This window comes from Pristiophorus japonicus, chromosome 5, assembly GCF_044704955.1.
Source record: "Pristiophorus japonicus isolate sPriJap1 chromosome 5, sPriJap1.hap1, whole genome shotgun sequence".
Classification (NCBI taxonomy): domain Eukaryota; kingdom Metazoa; phylum Chordata; class Chondrichthyes; family Pristiophoridae; genus Pristiophorus; species Pristiophorus japonicus.
Window position 1 is genome coordinate 97,256,102 of NC_091981.1, and position 24,586 is coordinate 97,280,687.

Here is a 24,586-nt window from a genome sequence, read left to right on the forward strand (position 1 = left end):
CTCAGGTTGACAAGCTGCCTGACCAACTGAGTATTTGCAGCATTTTATGCTGCCATTTCACATTTACAGTGTCCGCTGCCAGAGAGAAAAGGAAGAGGCAGAAGAGGAAGAGGCAGGAGAGATGGAAGACAAAGAGGTGGAATCAGACGGGAGGATGCATCCCAGACAGCCGCTTTGTGGCCGGCATATCCAGGATGGAATCATCGCCTGTGGTCTCACTGGCTGGGCAGGATGCATTTCTTGGGTGTGTGAAAAGAGGAAAGCACAAGGGTGGAGTTGTGCTGACGGGAGGGCGGGAAGCCTAGAGGTGCATTCCAGAAGGAGCCGGGTGGTGGGGGGTGGGGGGGGGGGGGGGGGAAGAGGGGACGCAGTCGATACTGCTGGCAGTGCCAGCCTTGGTAATGTACTCCCACATTGTTCTTTCTGGAGGGCCTCCTGGCCCCTGTGGGGAGAGGGCTGCTCTTGACTCCCTGAACAAAGCTGGAGTGCTGTGTGCGAGACCCAGGGTGCCCCTTCCCTGGCTTGCTGAGCCATTTGTGGTAGTGCTGAGGCAGTTTTCCCATTGGTTGAGTTTAGGAAGGTAATTCAGCTCAAAGTGCTGAATATTGACATTTCGAACTTCTTTTAAATATTGATTATTTGTTAAAAAAACAGAAAGGGCAGAAAAATGAATTGAATCAGTGTATTCTGTTTTTCCTTGCTTCAATGTGCCTCGCTCTTTAAATTTCAGAGCTTCCCATGGCACACAATGCATTGTGTGCTTCACAGCCTCACACACAGACACTAGGAGAATCAGCAACGCCACACCAGTACAACAAACTGGTCCCGTGGACGGCATTGCACAGTTAGTGTTGCGCCATCTTCCACTATGTCCCCCATACCTTTTAACCCCGTTTAGCGCGGCGGACATTTCGGGCAGCCGTTAATGGCAATTAGCGAGGACACCGACTACTTTCCGGGCAACAACGAATTTTAACCCTTTAATGCTTTCTTGACTTATTTAAAGTTGCCTAAAGATTGTAACGCATGGTGTGGCCTTGAACATCTTCGTGATCTGCTGCATGCTCCACAGTTACACCATCATGAGGGCACAGCCCTTGCCGCCAGGCATACAGCGACCAGCTGAGGAGGAGGAAGAGGAGGAGGAAACAGAAAAGGAGGAGGGGAGGAGGCATCGCTGAAGGCCCCTTTCTGCCTGGGCTGTCCATGATTGACTCATCAACTCGGGCTCCTTCCAGACTAGAGCGGGCGACATCTGTAACATTTCCCAGTATGCCGTGCACTATTGCATAAGGGAAGACACTGAGGCTATGTATGCAAAGAGAGGTGGATACATTTTATTCGCTCTTCCAGAGAGAAGCAGGAGGAGCGATCATGCAATTTGCCAGGATAGCAGGCATGTCATTGACTGCACACACATCACTTTGCGTACGCCCCATTTCAATTTGGAGATGTACTGCAACCAGAATGGATTCTACTCCCTCAATGTCCAGCTGGTGTGCGACCATACTCAGCGCACCATGAAGGTCAATGCTCGGTATCCTGGCAACAGTCATGATGGCTTCATTCTGCGGTCGTCAGTATGTGAGCCATCACGACAAACCAGAGGATGGCTACTGGCGACAAGGGCTAGCCGCTGATGACATGGCTCAACCCACGCACACGTGGGCAGCATGTGTATAATGAAAGTCATGCTGCCACACGGAATCTGACAGAGCAGATCATTGCCGTCCGTCGGACGCTTCCTTGACCACTCTGGAGGAGCCCTGCAGTACTCGCTGAAGTGTGTCCCAAGATTCATCGTGATCTGCTGCATGCTCCACAGTTACACCATCATGAGGGCACAGCACTTGCCGCCAGGCATACGGCGACCAGCTGAGGAGGAGGAAGAGGAGGAGGAAGCAGAAAAGAAGGAGGAGGCATCGCCGAAAGCCCCTTTCTGCCTGGGCTGTCCATAATTGACTCATCGACTGTGGCACCAGTGAACACAACCACAATTCCCCATTCACAAATAGTCCCACTCCTTATCTTCCTTCTGTTACTGACCATCACAGCGTCCTCTTGGCCACAATGCTACAAAAAAAATCACCACAAAACAAACATTGTGAATCAAACCATTACAATATTTAATTTAAAGGTCAACTAATCACTCTTAGTGCCTAACTTCCATGTGTCTTTGCCTGTCCTAGTGCTCCTACGCAGTGCTACCCCAGCTACTGAAGCATGGCTGGTGGACGGTGCTGACTTTCAGTGAGGGAGACTGCAGGTGGCTTTGCAGGACAACCTTTAGCAGCTCTGGGCTTCACACTGCAACACCTCAGCATGGGTGGAGGCAATCTGAGCTAGCTCACCGACAGGCAACAGCAAGGGCACTGGCAGTGGTGGGAGGACAAATGCTGTCATCCTGAGAGAGGACTGCGGGTTCGTCCTTCACGAAGCCACTGCCATACCCCCTGGGCAGCGCCTCAGCATTCCTAGTAATCTGCTGGAGGACAGATTGCTGGACTGCTATGACATTCTGTAAGCCCCTTTCAACACTGGCAACTGCAGCCATGTTGGCAGCAGTCTAAGCTTGCATGACTTCAGTCTGAGATTCCATTGCTGCACTCAGATGTCAGGCGGATTCTGCTTGTGCTGCAAAGAAGCTGAGACAACAGCCATCAGACGCTGCATGATGATTGGGTCCACAAGTGCGCTAATGGATCTGCCCACCTCTTCCATGCTGGAAACAATGGGCTCCAAGCTCTGCCCAAAGCCTGTGCAAAATTGGAGCTGGGCTACTCCATGCTCCTTGACATTGCATTCAGGTTTTCTGGCAGGCCTGGCAATGCACCAAGCATTTTGTTGTGCATAACTATCAGCTTTGTTCTGTAGACCACCCCATCAAAGTCCTTCTCTGAATCCTGTGCAGCAGAACCCATGTGTAACCTCGCCCTCTGAGGAGCTGGCACCTGCGCTATCCTTTACCCCTGCCCTAGCTGCAACCAACTTGTGCCCGGTGACTTACTACATGCAGATCCCGTCTCTAAGCTACACTCTAAAGTCCGCGCAGTGGCAGTATCTGATCTGGTGCCTACGCGTGTCATATCGTGTGACAGTGTTTCTTTCTCATCATCCCTCTAATCTTCCTCTTCCTCTTCCAACACTGCCTGGCCAGATTGGATTTCTTGGGTCTCAGGTTTATGGTGAGGAGATGGCAGGGAAGCAAGAGGTGCATGCTTACACCATCTGCAGCTTGTAAGTCACCAGGGATTTAGAATGAGGGGGAAGTAAGATGTGAGGAGGAGGATTAGGTATGAGCATAACATCATGTTCAATGGCTTCAGCACCGCCACTGGCCTCAGTCACAGTCACTCCAATTATGCCGAGCACCAACTCCTTCAATAGGGTCAGGATATGGAGGCGCGCCTGTCCCTCCAGATCGCTACCACTGCCTACTGTTGTGTGTCACCTTTTCCTGCAAGTGTGTCAGTGAATGTGCTTCAATGAGCTTGGCTGATATGGCTGTCATGGTTGAATGGCTGGCAGTGTGAGCAAATGTGAGATGTGGGTGTGAGGCTTGCAGCAGTGGTGAGTGTATGAAGGTGAGATGGAGCACATGAATGTGAAATGTGAGTCATGATTGAAAGAAATTTATTTCATTGGTTCCTGGGATGTGAGAGTTGCTGGCAAGGCCAGCATTGATTGCCCATCCCTAATTGAGAAGGTAGTGATGAGTCACCTTCTTGAACAGCTGCAGTCCATGTGGTTAATGTACTCTCATAATGCTGTTAGGGAGGGTGTTCCGTGATTTTGATCCAATGACAATGAAAGAATGGTGACATGTTTCCAAGTCGGGATGCTGTTTTACTTGGAGGGGAACTAGGAGGTGATGGTATTCTCATACATCTGCTGCCCTTGTCCTTTTAGGTGTTAGAGGTTGCGGGTTTGGGAAGTGATGTCGAAGAAGCCTTGGAGAGTTGCTGCAGTGCATCTTGTAGATGGTACACACTACAACCACGGTGCGCGATGGTGGAGAGAGTGAATGTTGAAGGTGGTGAATGGGGTGCCAATCAACCAGGCTGCTTTGTCCTGGATTGAGCTTCTTGAGTGTTGCTGGAGCTGCACTCATCCAGGCAAGTGGAGAGTGTTCCATCACACTCCTGACTTGTGCCTTGTCGATGGTGGAAAGGCTTTGTGGAATCAGAAGATGAGACACTCGTCGCAGAATAACCCAGCCTCTGACCAGCTCTTGTAGCCACAGTATTTATGTGGTTGGTTCAGTTAAGTTTCTGGTCAATGGTGACCCCCAGGATGTTGGGGGATTCGACAATGTTAGTGCCGTTGAATGTCAGGGAGCGGTGGTTAGATTCTCGCTTGTTGGAGATAGTCATTGCCTGGCAGTTGTGTGGCACGAATGTTACTTGCCTGTTATCAGCTCAAGCCTGAAGGTCGTCCAGAATATCTTCCAGCTTCATTATCTGAGGAGTTGTGAATGGAATTCAACACTGTGCAATCATCAGCAAGCATCCCCACTTCTGACCTTATGATGGAGGGAAGGTCATTGATGAAGCAACTGAAGATGATTGGGCCTAGGACACTGGCTTGAGGAACTCCTGCTGTGAGATCCTGGGGCTGAGATGATAGACCTCCAATAACCATCTTCCTCTGTGCTAGTTATGATTCCAGCCAGAGGAGAGTATTTTCCCTGATTCCCATTGACTTCAATTTTACTAGGGCTTCTTGATGCCACACTCGGTCAAGTGTTGCCTTGATGTCAAAGGCAGTCACTCTCACCTCACCTCTGGAATTCAGCTCTTTTGTCCACATTTGGACCAAGGCTGTAATGAGGTCTGGAGCCAAGTGATCCGGGTGGAAACAACATCGGTGAGCAGGTCATTGGTGATGACACCTTCCATCACTGATGATTGAGAGTAAACTGAGGGGCAGTAATTGGTCAGTTTAAATTTGTCCTGCTTTTTGTGGACAGGACATACCTAGGCAGTTTTCCATATTGACGGGTAGATGCCAGTGTTGTAGCTGTACTGGAACAGCTTGGCTCGGTGCATGGCTAGTTCTGGAGCATAAGTCTTCATCACAACAGTCGGGATGTTGTCAGGGCTCATAGCATTTGCTATCCAGTGCGCTCTGCCGTTTCTTGATATCACGTGAAGTGAATCGAATTGGCTTTAGATTGACTTCTATGATGGTGGGGAGCTCAGGAGGAGGCCAAGATGGATCAGCCACTCAACACTTCTGGTTGAAGATGGTTGCAAACGCTTCAGCCTTGTCTTTTGCACCCGCGTGCAGGGCTCCACCATCATTGAGGATGGGGATATTCATGGAGCTTCCTCCTCCCATTAGTTATTTATTGTCCACCACCATTCACGACTGGATGTGACAGGACTGCAGAGCTTTGATCTGATCCAGCTGTTTCGGGATTGCTTAGCTCTGTCTATAGCATGCTGTTTCCGCTCTTCAGCATGCGTGTAGTCCTGTGTTGCAGTTTCTCCTGGTTGGCACTTCATTTTAGGTACGCCATGCGCTGCTCCTAGCATGCTATTCTGTGCTCAGTATTGAACCAGGGTTTGTCCCCTGGCTTGATGATAATGGTAGAGGGATATGTCGGGTCATGAGTTTGAAAATTGTGGTGGAATACAATTTTGCTACTGCTGATGCCCACAGCACCTCGTGGATGCCCAGTTTTGAGCTGCTGGATCTGTTCTGAATCTATCCCATTTAGCATAGTGGTAGTGTCACACAACACAATGGAGGGTGTCCTCAGTGTGAAGACAGGACTTTGTCTCCACAGAACTGGGTGGATGCATCTGCGACAGGTATATTGGTGAGGACGAGGTCGAGTAGGTTTTTCCCTCGCACTAGTTCTCTCATCACCTGCCGCAGGTCCAGTCTGGCAACTTCAGGAATCGGCCAGCTCGGTCAATAGTGGTGCTCCTGAGCCATTCGTGGTGATGGACATTGAAGGCCTCCACCTAGAGTATATTCTGTGTCCTTGCTACCCTCAGTGCTGCTTTCAAGTGGTGTTCAACATGGACGAGTACTGATTCATCAGCTGAGGGAGGGCGGTAGGTGGTAATCAGCAGGAGGTTTCCTTGCCCGTGCTTGACCTGGAGCCATGAGACTTCATGGGGTTGGAGTCAATGTTGAGGACTCCCAGAGCCACTCCCTACCGACTGTATACCACTGTGCCGCCACCTCTGGTGGGTCTGTCCTGCCGGTAGGACAGGACATAACCAGGGGTGGTGATCGAGGAGTCTGGGACATTGGCTGAAAGGTATGATTCTGTGAGTATGACCTTGTCAGGCTGTTGTTTGACTAGTCTGTGGGACAGCTCTCCCAATCTTGGCACAAGTCCACACATGTTAGTGAGGAGGACTTTGCAGGGTCCACTGGACTAGGTGTACCTTTGCCATGTCTGAAGCCGGTGCTAGTTCAATGCCTGTAGGTGAGTAATGGGCATGTGGGGAATTGAGCAGTGTGTGAGGCTAGAAGTGCAGTTTGTAGGATATGGCATTTGAAGATTCATTCTCTGACCTTGACCACTCCTGTGAGGTCAGTAAACTTCTTCCGGCACTGTTGGTACTGACCGCCATGGCTATCTGCTCCCATTGTCTTCGCAGTGTCTGTCTGGAGGGTTTCATGGCCCACTATAGAAACAGAACCTCTCTCCTCCTCTTCACCTCCTGTACTAATGCCTCCAGTATTGCGTCTGAGAACCTTGGAGCCCGCTCTCTGGTCTGTTGTGCCATTGCTGAATGTTTCCCAGTTGTTTTTTTTTGATTGGCTCAGGAGTTATCAAGATTTTTTTTTGTGCTAGATACTTTATACATGGAATAGAAACAAAGTAGATACAAGGGGTAAAAATTTGACCTCATTGCACCCGTTTTACTAGCCATTTCGAGAACCAACTTCCCGTACCAAAGTACGACTGAAGGATATCCAGCGTGGTATTGAGTCGGGCCATTTGTCAAATATCCCAGGTGGTTGCCTAAAACAGATGTAAGGCTCCTTCCATATATAAATGAAGGGCATAATGCCTGGTTTAGATCTCTTTGCCAAAACTGAATAGAAATGAGCAGAGCGGGCAATAAGTTTCATAACATTTGTTTTTAATTATTGCTGTGGAGCAGCTGTGCTCCCCGACTCCATAGTACACTCGATCGCAACCCCCAACCCTCTTACTCCACCCTCCCTGCCTTCTGGGACTTGCGTTCAGGCTGCTGAGACACAATATTCATTTTCTTAAAATGGCTCAGTTGGCTGTAGAATCGCTACAGATGCCGCCAGCTCATCCAAATTATTTTAATGCGGCTCAAAGCTAAATTTTGGCCGATGCTCGGTGCCCATTTCAGGCATTAAAAATGAGGCAAATATTGTACCTTCTTACTTTTGAAGTGGCATAAATCAGGTCTGTCCACATGAAGGTACTGTAACAAATCTCACATTACCTTTCAAACTTCTTCAGTAACATCAGAGCTCGCTCTGTATTCTGTATTTTTTCAATGGTGTGTTCTATAAATGTCCTTAGCTGGGACTGTGTAATAATAAGAATATTTAATTTCAGATTTTAATACTGAATTTGAAAACGATTAAAGCCTCATTGTTACTTATTAACAAAAAGTAATGAAAATATAGTATGTGCACTATAAGCACAATATCTAGCTCATTAAATCACAATATGTGTGTCTATAAATAAATTATAGTCTTATTATACAATATCCCTTCTACAAACTCAATTATTAGTGTGCTTTGTTTTTTCCTCCTGTGAAATCCATGTTGAAAACAATATTCAACAGATTAAAAGAAAGACTTGCATTTATATAGCACCTTTCACGACCACTGGACGTCTCAAAGCGCTTTATAACCAATAAAGTACTTTTGGAGCAGTCACTGTTGTAATGTGGAAAACACGGCAGCCAATTTATGCACAGCAAACTTCCACAAACAGCAATGTGATAATGACCAGATCATCTGTTTTTGTTATGTTTATTGAGGGATAAATATTGGCCAGAACACCGGGGATAACTCCCCTGCTCTTCTTCGAAATATGACATCCAACCGAGAGAGTAGACAGGGCCTTGGTTTAACATTGCATCCAACGGCACCTCCAACAATGTAGCATTCCCTCAGCACTGCACTGGAGTGTCAGCCTAGATTTTTGTGCTCAAGTCCCTGGAGTGGGACTTGAACTTGATCATAAAGCACAGGTGAGAACAATATTTGCATCTTATAGCCCAGTCTTTACAGCAGTCACACCACCTCACTAACAGAATTTGTAATTAGTCAGCTCCAACTTTAAATGCATTCTTAATTTTTAATTCCTAAAAAAATCAGGGATTTTTCATTGGCCCAAGAAGCAACAAGAAATCTCACTAAGAACTAGGGAGGCTGGTATAATTCGGTGAATTTCAAGGTAGGACTAGTTTGAACATGTGTTTTACTTTGAAATATATGTGAGTAATGGTTGGACTATGCTGAACATTAAGAAAAAATATTGGAGCATTTGAGTTCCAATATATACCGAATGATCCTAATCCTCAATTTGCACAATCATTATCTGATACATGAATATTATTGGATGAGTACAAGTTACTGAGGACATGGTTACAAGGCATACTGCTCAGGAAACTAGAGTGGCCCAAATTGTAACAGTACGGTTATAAAAATAAATGAGCTGAATTACAAGACAAAAGGCAAAACAATCGCAATAGGTTTAAAGAGCAAGAAAAATAGAAAGCACTGGAAGCAAATCTCAGAGGAAGTTCTGTCTAACCTGAACAATGCTGAAAGAGAAATATGCAAATATATTTTTTATTAATTGCTCGATGACTATAATTTTGGAACTATATATATAGAAAGCATATCATTGCTTCCTATATAATACACTAAGGATTATTTAATGATGTAACTCAGAGACACTTACATGCACATCATCGGTTTGCTTACAAAACTCATCATAATCTTGGTCAAAATCAGTTTTCCTCTGATCTAGGAAGTTGTAATGTTTTTTCTTCAAAATAATCACAATACTCTGAAACAATACCAAAAGCTGAACATTATTAGACACATGTGATGGTAGCAGACTCAATCAAGCCTCCAACAGTAACATTTCTGTATCTTATTTTTTCATGTGACCTCTGCTTAGCAAAATATTGTGAATTTAAGCTGGGCTTCAGTTTGTTACATTTTTCGTAGAGTTCCACTCTCTTTTGAGGAGGTGAAGACAAGTCTTGTAACAAAACTTTTACGTACTCACAAGTTACATACATCAGAAAAACCTTAATTTATTTTAGATATTCATGCATGCAGGTTTGAAAAGTCATATTGGAACCATATGCAGCTGCTGAATAAAATCAGATTAAAGGTAATATAAAAAGGAGTTCTGAAGGTGACAAAATGTATTTTTGATTTTATTTTAAAGAACTGCTTTGTGTTTTTTCCTATTCCATAGCAGCCTAGCAGTGCATTATTCCTTGGCTGAAAGATTGAATCTCTAGTAATGTCACCCCACAAGTGGAACACAAGAGCAACATAAGAACATAATAACATAAGAAATAGAAGCAGGAGTAGGCCATACAGCCCCTCGAGCCTGCTCTGCCATTTCATACGATCCACTTCCCTGCCCGCTCCCGATAACCCCTTATTCCCTTATCAATTAAGTAACTGTCTATCTCTGTCTTAAATTTATTCAATTTATTCAATGACCCAGCTTCCACAGCTCTCTGAGGCAGCAAATTCCACAGATTTACAACCCTCAGAGAAGAAATTCCTCCTCACCTCAGTTTTAAATGGGCAGCCCCTTATTCTAAGAATATGCCTCCTGTCTTCCCTATCAGTGGAAACATCCTCTCTGCATCCACCTTGTCAAGCCCCCTCATAATCTTATACATTTCGATAAGATCACCTCTCATTCTTCTGAATTCTAATGAGTAGATGCCCAACCTACTCAGTCTTTCCTCATAAGTCAATCTCCTCATCTCTGGAATCAGCCTAGTGAACCTTCTGTGAACTGCCTCCAAAGCAAGTATATCCTTTCTTAAATATGGAAACCAAAACTGCACGCAGTATTCTAGGTGTTGCCTCACCAATACCCTGTATAACTGTAGCAAGACTTCCCTGCTTTTATACTCCATCCCCTTCCTGATCACTTGCTGTACCTGCATACTAACCTTTTGTGTTTCATCTCTCCAATTGTGGGAAATATCTGATCCTTACTTACAGCTAACCCCCGTGCCCCCCACCACTCCCCAGGCAATATGATTGAAACTGGTAACTCACTGTAAGGAATCAGAGACACCGTATTACATCCTTCCACTCCACTGCATATTAAAAATGGAACTCATTATTTAGTTGTCATAACAAAACTATTTCTTGACAGCATTTCTTTATCTACGCCAGGCTTCAAGGCAATACCTGAAATTTGGCTGCCAGCACTTCCAGTCCTTCAATATTGGATTGTTGGAGAGCAGAGTATGCGCTTATGGTTCTAAACATAGCAATAATTTTAGTCAGGCGTCTTTGAAATGTATCAAATTTGCCAAAGATGTATATTTCACTGAAATCAAATTGTCTCTCTGCTGGGTTTTGTTCAAGTTTCTGTTTAGTTTTCTGAAAACAGCGTTGGTATTGCTGAAAAATATAAAATACAACATCTTGAAAAAGACTGAATTTTAAAATGCAAATTACCTTTAATGTTTGAAACATACAAGATAGACATAAGTGAATGACTTTATTGTGGGGTACATAGATTTCTAGAATGGAATTAAAATACCTTATGATTACAGTTTGGCCATCTAATAGATTCAATTGTAGGAATAATTCAAAACAATCATGGTGGTAATCCTGCAGGTAACTTAACAGAAGTAAGAAGAAGCCCCAGTAAGCCAGGAATGTGAAGTGGTGGTAAGCAATTCCTGTATTGGACACATATAGTTCTTGAGCTTGATTTTCTACCCAAAAGACAATAATGGTTGTCTTGCTCATCATGTTGGCTCACCTGACACGACTCTTAAACATCCCTCTTATGGTGTTCGCACTTATATCTAACAATATAAATATGTACTCACCAGACAATGCTCATGCCAATAAATGAGGGTGGGAAAAGCCAGTTGCAATTTTAACGTCTATAAACTCATCATCATAGGCACTCCCTCAGAATCGAGGAAGACTTGCTTCCACTCTTAGAATGAGTCCTTAGGTGGCTGAACAGTCCAATATGAGAGCCACGGTCCCTGCCACAGGTGGGGCAGACAGTCATTGAGAGTAAGGGAGGGTGGGACACGTTTGCTGCGCGTTCCTCCCACTGCCTGCGCTTGTTTTCTGCATGCACTTGACGATGAGACTCGAGGCGCTCAGCGCCCTCCCGGATGCACCTCCTCCACTTAGGGCGGTCTTTGGCCAGGGACTCCCAGGTGTTGGTGGGGATGCCGCACTTTATCAGGGAGGCCTTGAGGGTGTCCTTGTAACATTTCCTCTGCACACCCTTGGCTCATTTGCCTGCTTTGGAAGTCTCGTGTTTGCCATGCGGATAGTGGTCAGTGTCTCAATGCTGGGGATGTTACCTGGTCGTGGTATTTCTCCAGCGACTTGAGGTGTCTACTGTACAGGGTCCATGCCTCTGAGCCATACAGGAGGGCGGGTATTACTACAGCCCTGTAGACCATGAGCTTGGTGGTAGGTTTGAGGGCCTGGTCTTCGAACACTCTTTTCCTCAGGCGGCCGAAGGCCGACTGGAGGTGGTGTTGAATCTCCTCATCAAGGTCTGCTCTTGTTGATAAGAGGCTCCCGAAGTATGGGAAATAATTCACGTTGTCCAGGGTTGCGCCATGGATCTTGATAACTGGGGAGCAGTGATGTGCGACGAGGACAGGCTGGTGGAGGACCTTTGTCTTAAGGATGTTTAGCGTAAGGCCCATGCTTTCGTATGCCTCAGTAAATACGTTGACTATATGCTGGAGTTCAGCCTCTGAATGTGCGCAGACACAGGCGTCGTCTGCGTACTGTAGCTCGACGACAGAGGTTTGGGTGGTCTTAGACCTGGTCTGGAGGCGGCGATGGTTAGCTTCTCACTGGTTCTGTAGTTTAGTTCCACTCCAGCTGGGAGATTATTGACTGTGAGGTGCAGCATAGCAGCGAGGAAGATTGAGAAGACGGTTGGAGTGATGACGCAGCTCTTTTAACCCCGGTCCGGACGTGGATTGGGTCTGTAATGGATCCGTTGGTAAGGATCACAGCCTGCATGTCGTCGTGGAGCAGGCGAAGAATGTTGAGGAACTTTTGGGGGCGTCCAAAGACCCTCGTGGTTGACAGTGTCAAAGGCCTTTGTATGATCGAAGAAGGCCATGTATAAAGGCTGGCGCTGTTCCCTGCATTTTCCCTGCAGCTGTCACGCTGCAAAGATCATGCCCGTTGTGCCCCGGAGGGGACGAAATCCGCACTGTGACTCCGGGAGGAGCTCCTCGGCCACAGGGAGAAGACGGTTGAGGAGAACTCGAGCGACAACTTTCATATTGGCTGATAGCAGGGAGATTCCTCTATAGTTGCCACAGTTGGAGTTAAGAACATAAGAATTAGGAACAGGAGTAGGCCATCCAGCCCCTCGAGCCTGCTCTGCCATTCAATAAGATCATGGCTGATCTGGCCATGGACTCAACTCCACTTACCCACCCGCTCCCCATAACCCTTAATTCCCTTATTGGTTAAAAATCTATCTATCTTTGACTTGAAAACATTCAATGAGCTAGCCTCAACTGCTTCCTTGGGCAGAGAATTCCACAGATTCACAACCCTCTGGGAGAAGAAATTCTTTCTCAACTCAGTTTTAAATTGGCTCCTCCGTATTTTGAGGCTGTGCTCCCTAGTTCTACTCTCCTCGACCAGTGGAAACAACCTCTCTGCCTTTATCTTGTCTATCCCTTTCATGATTTTAAATGTTTCTATAAGATCACCCCTCATCCTTCTGAACTCCAATGAGTAAAGACCCAGTCTACTCAATCTATCATCATAAGGTAACCCCGTCATTTCTGGAATCAGCCTAATGAATCGTCTCTGTACCCCTTCCAAAGCTCGTATATCCTTCCTTAAGTAAGGTGACCAAAACTGCACGCAGTACTCCAGGTGCGGCCTTACCAATACCTTATGCAGTTGCAGCAAGACCTCCCTGCTTTTGTACTCCATCCCTCTCGCAATGAAGGCCAACATTCCATTCGCCTTCCTGATTACTTGCTGCACCTGCAAACTAACCTTTTGGGATTCATGCACAAGGACCCCCAGGTCCCTCTGCACCACAGCATGTTGTAATTTCTCCCCATTCAAATAATATTCCCTTTTACTGTTTTTTTTCCCAAGATGGATGACCTCACACGTTCCGACATTGTATTCCATCTGCCAAATCTTAGCCCATTCGCTTAACCTATCCAAATCTCCTTGCAGCCTCTCTGAGTCCTCTACACAACCCGTTTACCCACTCATCTTAGTGTTATCTGCAAATTTTGTTGCACTACACTCCGTCCCCTCTTCTAGGTCATCTATGTATATTGTAAACAGTTGTGGTCCCAGCACTGATCCTTGTGGCACACCACTAACCACTGATTTCCAACCGGAAAAGGACCCATTTATCCCGACTCTCTGCTTTCTGTTCGCCAGCCAATTCTCTATCCATGCTAATACATTTCCTCCGACGCCGCGTACCTTTATCTTCTGCAGTAACCTTTTGTGTGACACCTTATCGAATGCCTTTTGGAAATCTAAATACACCACATCCATCGGTACACCTCTATCCACCATGCTCGTTATATCCTCAAAGAATTCCAGGAAGTTAGTTAAACATGATTTCCCCTTCATGAATCCATGCTGCGTCTGCTTGATTGCACTATTCCTATCTAGATGTCCCGCTATTTCTTCCTTAATGATAGTTTCAAGCATTTTCCCCACTACAGATGTTAAACTAACCGGCCTATAGTTACCTGCCTTTTGCCTGCCCCCTTTTTTAAACAGAGGCGTTACATTAGCTGCGTTCCAATCCACTGGTACCTCCCCAGAGTCCAGAGAATTTTGGTAGATTCTCACGAATGCATCTGCTATAACTTCCGCCATCTCTTTTAATACCCTGGGATGCATTTCATCAGGACCAGGGGACTTGTCTACCTTCAGTCCCATTAGCCTGTCCAGCACTACCCCCCTAGTGATAGTGATTGTCTCAAGGTCCTCCCTTCCATATTCCTGTGGCCTGCAAATTTTGGCATGGTTTTTGTGTCTTCCACTGTGAAGACGGAAGCAAAATAATTGTTTAAGGTCTCAGCCATTTCCACATTTCCCATTATTAAATCCCCCTTTTCATCTTCTAAGGGACCAACATTTACTTTAGTCACTCTTTTCCGTTTTATATATCTGTAAAAGCTTTTACTATCTGTTTTTATGTTTTGCGCAAGTTTACCTTCGTAATCTATCTTCCCTTTCTTTATTGCTTTTTTAGTCATTCTTTGCTGTTGCTTAAAATTTTCCCAATCCTCTAGTTTCCCACTAACCTTGGCACCTTATACGCATTGGTCTTTGATTTGATACTTTCCTTTATTTCCTTGGTTATCCACGGCTGGTTATCCCTTCTCTTGCCGCCCTTCTTTTTCACTGGAATATATTTTTGTTGCGCACTATGAAAGAGCTCCTTAAAAGTCCTCCACTGTTCCTCAATTGTGCCACCGTTTAGTCTGAGTTTCCAGTCTACTTTAGCCAACTCTGCCCTCATCCCACTGTAGTCCCCTTTGTTTAAGCATAGTACGCTCGTTTCTGACACAAATTCCTCATCCTCAATCTGTATTACAAATTCAACCATACTGTGATCACTCATTCCGAGAGGATCTTTTACTCGGAGATCGCTTATTTTTCCTGTCTCATTACACAGGACCAGATCTAAGCTGGCTTGCTCCCTTGTAGGTTCTGTTAAATACTGTTCTAAGAAACAATCCCGTATGCAGTCTGTGAATTCCTCCTCCAGGCTACCCCGTGCGATTTGATTTGACCAATCGATATGTAGGTTAAAATCCCCCATGACTACTGCCGTTCCTTTTTCACATGCCTCCATTATTCCCTTGTTTATTGCCCGCCCCACTGTGAAGTTATTATTTGGGGGCCTATAAACTACGCCCACCAGTGACTTTTTCCCCTTACTATATCTAATCTCCACCCACAATGATTCAACATTTTGTTCATTGGAGCCAATATCATCCCTCATAACTGTCCTGATATCATCTTTTATTAACAGAGCTACCCCACCTCCTTTCCCTTCTTGCCTATCTTTCTGAATTGTCAGATACTATTGTATGTTTAATTCCCAGTCTTGGCCACCCTGCAACCATGTTTCTGTAATGGCCACCAAATCATACCCATTTGTAATGATTTGTGCCGTCAGCTCATTTACTTTATTTCGAATGCTGCGTGCATTTAGGTAGAGTGTTTTCATCCTAGTTTTTAAACCATGATTTTTAGTTTTGACCCCTCCTGCAGCCCTTTTATATTCAATGGCCCTTTTTGTTTCTTGCCTTTGGTTTCTCTGCCCTCCACTTTTACTCATCTCTTTTCTGTCTTTTGTTTTTGTCTCCTTTTTATTTCCCTCTGTCTCCCTGTATTGGTTCCCATCCTCCTGCCATATTAGTTTAACTCCTCCCCAACAGCACTCGCAAACACTCCCCCTCAGACATTGGTTCCGGCCCTGCCCAAGTGCAGACCGTCCAGTTTGTACTGGTCCCACCTCCCCCAGAACCTGTTCCAATGCCCCATGAATTTGAATCCCTCCCTGCTGCACCACTGCTCAAGCCACGAATTCATCTGTGCTATCCTGCGATTCCTACTCTGACTAGCACGTGGCACTGGTCGCAATCCCGAGATTACTACTTTTGAGGTCCTACTTTTTAATTTAGCTCCTAGCTCCTTAAATTCGTCTCGTAGGACCTCATCCCTTTTTTTACCTATGTCGTTGGTACCAATGTGCACCACGACAACTGGCTGTTCTCCCTCCCTTTTTAGAATGTCCTGCACTCGCTCGGAGACATCCTTGACCCTTGCACCAGGGAGGCAACATACCATCCTTGTCGTTGTCCCCTTTTTTAAAGATGGTCACAATCACTGCATCTCTGAGATCTTCCGGCATGCTCTCCTCCCTCCAGATGAGAGAGATGAGGTCATGTATCCATGCCAACAGCGCCTCTCTGCCATACTTTAGTGCCTCAGCAGGGATTCCATCTGTTCCCGTAGCCTTGTTGTTCTTGAGCTGTCTTATGGTTTTTCCTACCTCGTGCAACGTTGGGGATTCACTGAGGTGGTGGCGGGTCGCAAGCTGTGGGATGGAGTCTCGATTGAGGAGATCTTCGAAGTGCTCCTTCTAGCGGGCCCTGATTGCCTCGGTATCCTTGATGAATGTTTCCCCATTCTTGGCCAGCAGTGCGGTGGAGCCTTGGGAGTTTGGACCGTAGGTGGTCTTGACTGCGATGAAGAATCCTCGCACATCATGGCTGTCGGTCAGTTGTTGTATCTCCTGTGCTTTCTCCATCCACCACCTGTTGTTTAGGTCCTGGGTTTTTTGTTGGACCTCAGCCTTGAGCCGCCTTTAATGTTGCTTTGCTGCTCCCGAGTTGGGTTGTTGCTTGAGGCTCAGAAATGCTCTGCGCTTAAAATCGATTAGTTCTTGGATCTCCTGATCATTCTCATCAAACCAGTCCTGGTGTTTTCTGGTTGAGTGACCATATAAACTATAAGAGGACACACTCACCAGCTCCCTACAGGGAGCCAGACTTGCAGGGAATGCAGGTTGGAGAATCAGAGCTACTATACTGTAGCCCCAAATTTTCAACCCATGTTTTCTGAGAGTGCCTCCCTGCTGGGATCATGGAACTACCCCAAATTAAGTACTTTAGTGGGAACTATATCATCATCTGTAACCTTTCCTCGACTATTTCATTTTAGAAATGAAAAATATAAGTCATAGTTGACATGGATTTCAAAAGGGAAAGTCTTGCTTGACCAACCTCATTGAATTCGTTGAAGAGGTAATAGAGAGAGTAAACAAGGGTAATGCAATAGATGTAATATATCTAGATTTTCAAAAAGCCTTCGAAAAGGTACCACATAAGAGACTAATGAATAAGGTCAGAGCATGCAGAGACAGGGGACAAGTAGCATTCTCTCAGTTTGACCACCTTATTCATTAGTCCCACAAGGATCAATACTGGGTCATTGTTCTTCACAATTTATATTAACGATTAAACTTTGGAATCAAAACATGATTTCTAAATTTGCGGACAACACCAAATTGGGAAGGATAGTCAACACTGAGGAGAGCTGCAACAAATTACAAAAGACATTAATAAACTTGCAGAATGAGCATATAATTGGCAAATGAATTTCAACATAGATAAGTGGAGGTATTATATTTTGGTAAGAAAAATAAGGAGGTCACATCTTACTTGGTAATTAGGGGGGAAATTGTGTAGCATTCGTTTGGGGACGGTAACAGCCACAAGCCGGGATTTCCTGCACCAAGCACGGAAGTCCTGCCCTGCTCGCGATATTGGGGTTACCACCCCCAAGACAAATGGAGCACAAAATAGCGCGCTCCACTTGCCCTGTTAGGCGCGAGCGGGGCAAAAGCAATCCGAGTGGGGCACAGCGCTATGCGTTGGGACACATCGCGCTGCCACAAAGGAAGGGCCCTCCCCTTCATTAAAGGTTGCTGACTCTGCGGGTCTCTACCTGGATCACTGGGGAACGGGGTGCCGTGGCATCAACCTGGCACACTAGCAGAATGCCGAGTTGCCAGGTCGCGGCACGGACCCCGCAATCCACCATGCAACAGGCTGGGTCCGGTAAGTCGGATGATTTTTTTATTCTTCCGAGTGCCACCTCCCCTTTAAGTAGTGCCCCGCAAGCAGTGTACAGCCCGGCATCTCCCAGCGCAGTTTCAGGGGGCGCTCCCGAATTTTCGCTCCAGGCCCCTGGGGCATTAATGGGAGGTGCAAATAACCCAAATTTCTCCCCCAAAGAACCTAAATGAGGTAGAGGAACAAAGGGATCTTTGAGTACAAAGAGTACAAATACACAAATCACAAAGTTGAGATGCAGGTCAATGAGGCCAAAACAAAAGCAAACCAAGCAGTGGGGTTTATTTCTAGAGGGATAGAATTGAAAAGTAGAGAAGATATGCTAAACTTATATCGAACCTTGGTCAGACCACATTTGGAATATTGTACAGTTCAGATCTCCGTACTATAAAAAGCATATTGAGGCACTGTAAAAGGTTCAATAATGATTTACAAGGATGATACCAGAAATGCGAGATTATTTGTATCAGGAAAGGATGATCAGGCTGGGTCTTTTTTCTCTTGAAAAGAGAAGGCTGAGGGGTGACCAAATAGAGGCCTTCAAAATTATGAAAGGTTTTGATATAGTAGACACAAAGAGTGATTCCACTTATGAGGAAGGGCAAAACTAGAGGCCATCAATATAAGATGGTCACCACGAAATCAAACAGGAAATTCAGAAGATATTTCTTGACCCAGAGAGTGGTGAGAATGTGGAACTCACTACCACAGGGAGTTGTTGAAGCGAATAGTATAGATGCATTAAGGGGAGGCGAGACAAGCATATGAGGGAGAAGGGAATAGAGGGTTATGCTGGTAAGAGGTAATAGATAACAAAGAATGAGAGGAGGCTCGAGTGCAGCATAAACACTGGCATGGTCTGGTTGGGCCGAATGGACAGTTTCTGTGCTATATATTCTATTTAAATCTATGTAATGTTTCCTACAGTACAACAGTGACTACGCTTCAAAAATACTTCAATGGCTGTAAAACTTAGGGACATTGAGGTCATAAAAGGCACTATATAAATGTGTTTTGTTATGTAGTTGGATTGCCACAACAGGATGAATTACTAAAGACATAGGCCGAAATTATCCGGGGGGTCAGCGGGCGGGATTGGTGGCAGGTCGGGTGGGAAATTTGATTTTTTTTTTTGACAGTGGGTCGGGACAGCTCCCCGAAAACAGAATAGCTTAAATTCTAGCCCTTTAAGTTTGGTCCTCAGAATCTGACCCAACACCAGTAACACCAGGCACACCAGCAGCACCAACAATAACTTCAACCTTCTCCACAATCACCTGGTGTTGCACGGGACAGAGGGCATCAGTACCTGAGCATATTGCTGCCTGGGATAATATAGATAGAGAGGGATGGGCGGATGTGCAAAGTATGCTTGTTCACCAGACTGATTCCCGGGATGGCGGGACTGACATATCAAGAAAGACTGGATCAACTGGGCTTATATTCACTGGAGTTCAGAAGAATGAGAGGGGATCTCATAGAAACGTTTAAAATTCTGACGGGTTTAGATAGGTTCGATGCAGGAAGAATGTTCCCAATGTTGGGGAAGTCCAGAACCAGGGGTCACAGTCTAAGGATAAGGGGTAAGCCATTTAGGACCGAGATGAGGAGAAACTTCTTCACCCAGAGAGTGGTGAACCTGTGGAATTCTCTACCACAGGAAGTTGTTGAGGCCAATTCACTAAATATATTCAAAAAGGAGTTAGATGTAGTCCTTACTACTAGGGGGATCAAGGGGTATGGCGAGAAAGCAGGAATGGGGTACTGAAGTTGCATGTTCAGCCATGAACTCATTGAATGGCGGTGCAGGCTCGAAGGGCCGAATGGCCTACTCCTGCACCTATTTTCTATGTATCTATGTCGCAGGATGAGGTTGAGTGTGGCTTTGTACTCACGTTTCCTGATCTAATTACATAACTGAAAGGTTGCACCACTGCTTGTGCCCTCCTGTGCAATGCGCAACCAGGCAGTCTTGGTCTCCTGGGGAGTTCTCTTCCGCCCATTGGAAGGGAAGAGGACGCAATGCATGTTCTGACTCCTTCCATAAGCATATGGAGGGCTTTTATTTCAAGTCATGCGAGAACCTGAGTGCAGCCCTGCACCTCTGTGCAGTGATCATCAGTGTTTGTAGCACTGTAATGCTGTAGAACACTGACAGCAAAAATGTCAAAAGGTGGCTTTTTTTTAGCACCAGGTTAGCGTTAGTGCCAGAGCACACAACTTTCACCAAACGGTAATGAGCGTTAGCACTAACTCCAGCGTTGCACAACAGATTTTCCACTGGAGCCAAAAGTTCTGCCATCGAAAAAAAATCGGCCCTTCTGCGCAAATTTTTTTTTCACAATCGGCCTTTCTGCGCATGCACAATTTTTTTTTCCCTTCTTCCCACGCTTCTGGTCAGCTGTCAGATCGCAAATGCTAATGCAGGCAGGGAGCGCCCACGAGCATGCGCAGTACACCCGAAGCTGAATCAGCCACTGGACTTTTGATTTTGAGCATGGAGGAGCACAGCAGCATGGAAGAAGATAGACAGAGGGCGAGGAGGTTTACGAATGAGGCAAATGAGGCACTAGTTACTGCTGTGGAGAGCAGTTGGGCCAATTTACATAGGAGGGGTGCAAGTAGACCTCTCCCAGCAATCTTCAGAAAAATAAGGTGGAAGATCACAGAGGAGGTCTTTGCGGCACTCTTGTGAGAACGCAGGACCAGTGTCAAAAAAAATTTAACGATCTCGTCATTCATGCACTCCTTCATGACTGAAATTATAAATCTGACACGCTATTTGTTCTGATGCTGTTGCTAGGTCTCAGCTCTCTGTTGGTTGCCTCCTAAAATGCATATGACACATAGGTAGGCTTAGTTTGGCACCCTATTTGCCATGAATGATCTTTACACATTATTAAGATTGCCTTCTGAAATCTCATAAGATGTTTCCGCACTTCGATGTCCTCCTAATGAACCACGTGCAACTTCCAAGGCAATTAAATAGAGGACTGTATTACATTCACACAGTATGGTATAAGTGCTTTGATGGCTATCTGTGTGTGCCGCAAGAGCAGATGGACCCTCTGGTAACCATTCCCATTTTCATCTTTGCAGGCAAAGAAGTTGCAAAAGCCAGCACAAAAAGCAGCGCACAGGTGGTGCCGGGCTCGCACCCTGCCACTTACGGACGTGGAGGAGCAAGTGACAGGCCTCAATGGCACCGACAGTCAGGCAACTGCCCGTAGGGGTGCTGATCCCCAATTGGAAAGTTATGGTAAGTCCTGCACACTCCCTGGGCTGGATTGGGGCAATGTGATGAAGTGTCTATGGAGTAGGGTTGGGGCATTGTGATGAAGTGTGATGGGGCAATCAAAGAATTAAACGCGCTTTATGCTAGCCAGGCAAAAACACAATTTACTGTTATGGCAAAATTGGCAGGTGCAACTGTAGGACAATGGTGCAATTCGTGTTATTCAGAGCTAATGTCATAGGCCTACGAAGTGGCTTCCTGTTGTTATTCAGAACTAAGAAATAGATTCCTTTATTGGCAGGAAGCAGGATGCAGGATACATATGTTCAATGTTGAAAAAATTGTCAGGCGATAGAAAGACTGACCAATGATAATGTAAATGATGACTTTGTAAAGAATTCTGAATAAAAGAAGCAGCTCCTAAAGTGTTAGACGAGAACGGTTGGGAAGGTATTCAGTTAAGAAACTGGTGTAGACGGTGTCTCTCTTGATCAAGCAATTAAACAATTCTTTTCTCCACAAAAGGCCTGTGTCTTTGTCATACTCCACATCAAAGTGTCTGTGGAGCAGGGTAGGGGCAATGTGATGCAGTGTCTGTGAAGCAGGTTTGGGGCAATGTGATGCAGTGTCTGTGGACTAGGATTGGAGAAATGTGACGCAGTGTCTATGGACTAGGGTTGGGGCAATGTGATGCATTGTCTGTGGACTAGGGTTGGGACAATGTGATGCAGTGTCTGTGAAGCAGGTTTGGGGCAATGTGATGCAGTGTCTGTGGACTACATATAATGGAGCAGCGGCGGTCCTTCAATTGAGCCTGTGTTATGTGACTTTCCTCATGTCAACCTGTCCCCTCCCCTGCTGTTATCCACTGGTCTGTTGCTTTCTACTTACAGATGAAGAGTCACATACCTCTGATGAACCCTCCACAACTGGTCATCATGTGGGGGGGGCGGGCGGGGGGAGGAGGAGGAGGAGGAGGAAGACACCAGTGATGAGCCGACTGCGGACGGGGATGGGGCAGGGGGCAGATGCACTCCACATCTCTTTTGGCACTGGGAAACATGTCGTTCGAGGATGATCAAACATTCTCGGGCTTTGACACATCCGAGGCTCCTGGGACTACTAGTGGCGTGCAGTAACACAGTTCTGGGGTCGAATCCTATATGCCGTCTCTATGGAAGGTGAGTCGGCAAAGTCGGTCTGCTGACAGACAGGCAGACTTCCAACTGGACATGGTGTCACTGTCCAGGGAGAGCATCCAGCTCACCCGACAGCTCCTCGGGATCCTAGGTAGGATTCCCGCGAGCATCGAGACACTCACTGTGACCATCACAGAGGTCGGATCGCAGAATGTCCGTGCGAGCCGCGAAACCTGCGAAGCTGTCAATGCCCACGCGCTACTGATGGCCTCCACCTGTGACACTGCAGTCCACAGTGTCACACCCAGATCCACACCACCTGTGACTGACAGTGCCGAGCAAGAGGCTCACCAGTCAGAAGCCGGACCTTCCATACCCCAAGCTTCTCCAGTTGATCCCCACATGGCATCTCCATTGTCTCTCCCCCCAATACAGCAGGACTCTGGCCGTCTTGCTGCGAACTGGTGCCACTTTGGATAAGGGGAGCAGACAAGGGAGGGTGCTAGGGGTAAGAGTAATTGGGGGGGGGGGGAAACACTTGATGCTAAAAGATGTTGGGGTAGGGGTTGTTGTGGTGGTGTTGTTATTGTTATTTTATTAAAGTTTTAAAAGTTTTCAAATTATGTTAATGTTAAGTGATAAAAGTTGTCAATGTTTATTAAAGTTTGTTTCAATGTTTACAATGTTTGAAAAGTTTACATTTTTGATAAAATCTGTTATTTACCTTAACCATTCCTGTGTAGTGTCTCATTTAAGAGGGGAATAGTCAACATGATGGGATAGAGTGGCCAGGCAACGGTCATCTTCAAGCAAAGCATTCAATTATGAGCTGCTGGCGTAAGGTTTTTGCAGGGGCAAAATTTCCACAATGCCTTCCCTGTGGTTGTGGTCGGGGTGGCATGGGTTCCTTGCCAGGCTCCTCTTCCTCATCTTCCTACTCCTCCTTCCCCCACCCCCTGTCTCTCCTCAGGTGGTTCTGCAATCCCCATTGGCAATTCCTGTCCCCTCATGACGGCGAAGTTGCGTAGCATGTACAATGAACTCAGAGACCTGCTGAGGGGAGTATTGCAGGCAGCCTCCAGAGTGGTCCAAGCATGAGAAGCTCTGCTTGAGCACTCTAATTGTCCATTCGACAATGTTGTTTGTGGCTGCATGGCTCTCATTATAGCGATGCTCGGCTTCTCTCTGAGAGTTCCGGAGGGAGGGGTCATGAGCCAGGTGGCGAGGCGATAACCTTTCTCCCCCAGCATCCAGCCCTTGCCTTGTGGTTTATGCTTCAACAGGCCTGAGACAGTGCTCTCACACAAGATGAAAGCATCATGGATGCTCCCTGGATATTGGGCATTGACTGCCATGATGCGCTGAGTATGGTCACAGACGATTTGAACATTCATGGAGTGGAATCCCTTTCGTTTTGTAAACCTCTTGATTGTGTAAAGGTGCTCGTAGGGCGATGTGCGGACAGTCAATAGCAGCCGTAATCTTGGGGGAGCCAGCAAATCATCCAAAACCTACTGCCCTCTCATTCTGGGTCTCTTTGGTCATTGGGAAGTTTATGAAGTCCATCCTGCATGCGCACAGTGCAGTGTCACCTGGCGAATGCAGCAATGTGTAGCGTGCTGGGAGATGGAGCATATGTGCCGCCGGAGGCATAGAAGGGAAGTGCCGCAGTCATCTTCACCTCAACGGGCAGTGCAGTCCTGTTCCCGCTGGTAGGCTGTTGGTCTGCCTTTATGAGCTGGCATATCTCTGTCAGCACTTCTTTTCGGAAGTGCAGCCTTCTAACGCACTGCGCCCCAGAGAGCTGCAGGTATGAACGCTGTTCCCTGTAAACTCGTTGGTGGTAAGGCCTCCTCCTCATGCATCTGCGACCTCTTCGATTACATTCAAAATGATCCATCAATAAGCCTTCTTGCAGCTCCACGCTGTATAAATACAGCAGCCAGGAATTATGGCTGACATTGTATAGCCCCCATCTTTTAAAATGTCTTTAAATGTCCTTTCCAACAAACTATAAACTGACAATTGTAAACTATAAACTTCACTATGATAAACGCAGCCTTCTTCTCCGAATGCTTTTCAATACTGAATTAGTCAAGACAGTAATGGCCCAAGACAATGACCGATGGTTTAGTGAACCTTCTAGAAATTGCACAGGTATGCATGATTAATGAGAACAGGCTGCACTTGGCCGTGCTTTCCCTACCCCTCCACTCACTTTCACTAGATGAAGAAAATGGAACATTAAAAACGGCTCTGCAGATCATAACGGTCTTGAGCTTAACCCACTTGCCTGCATGAAGTTTATTGATCTCAGCCAGGGCAGTGGTGAGCCATTATTG

General features: G+C 46.2%; 1 protein-coding gene across 1 annotated transcript in view; it reads right to left on the minus strand.

Annotated features, from left to right (window-relative positions):
- dnah5 (dynein, axonemal, heavy chain 5) overlaps positions 1-24,586 on the minus strand; it is a 457,249-nt gene that overhangs the window by 360,815 nt on the left and 71,848 nt on the right. The window contains 3 exon segments of the mRNA XM_070880791.1: positions 7,449-7,534; positions 8,924-9,031; positions 10,414-10,629. Coding sequence (XP_070736892.1) covers positions 7,449-7,534; positions 8,924-9,031; positions 10,414-10,629 — 410 coding nt within the window.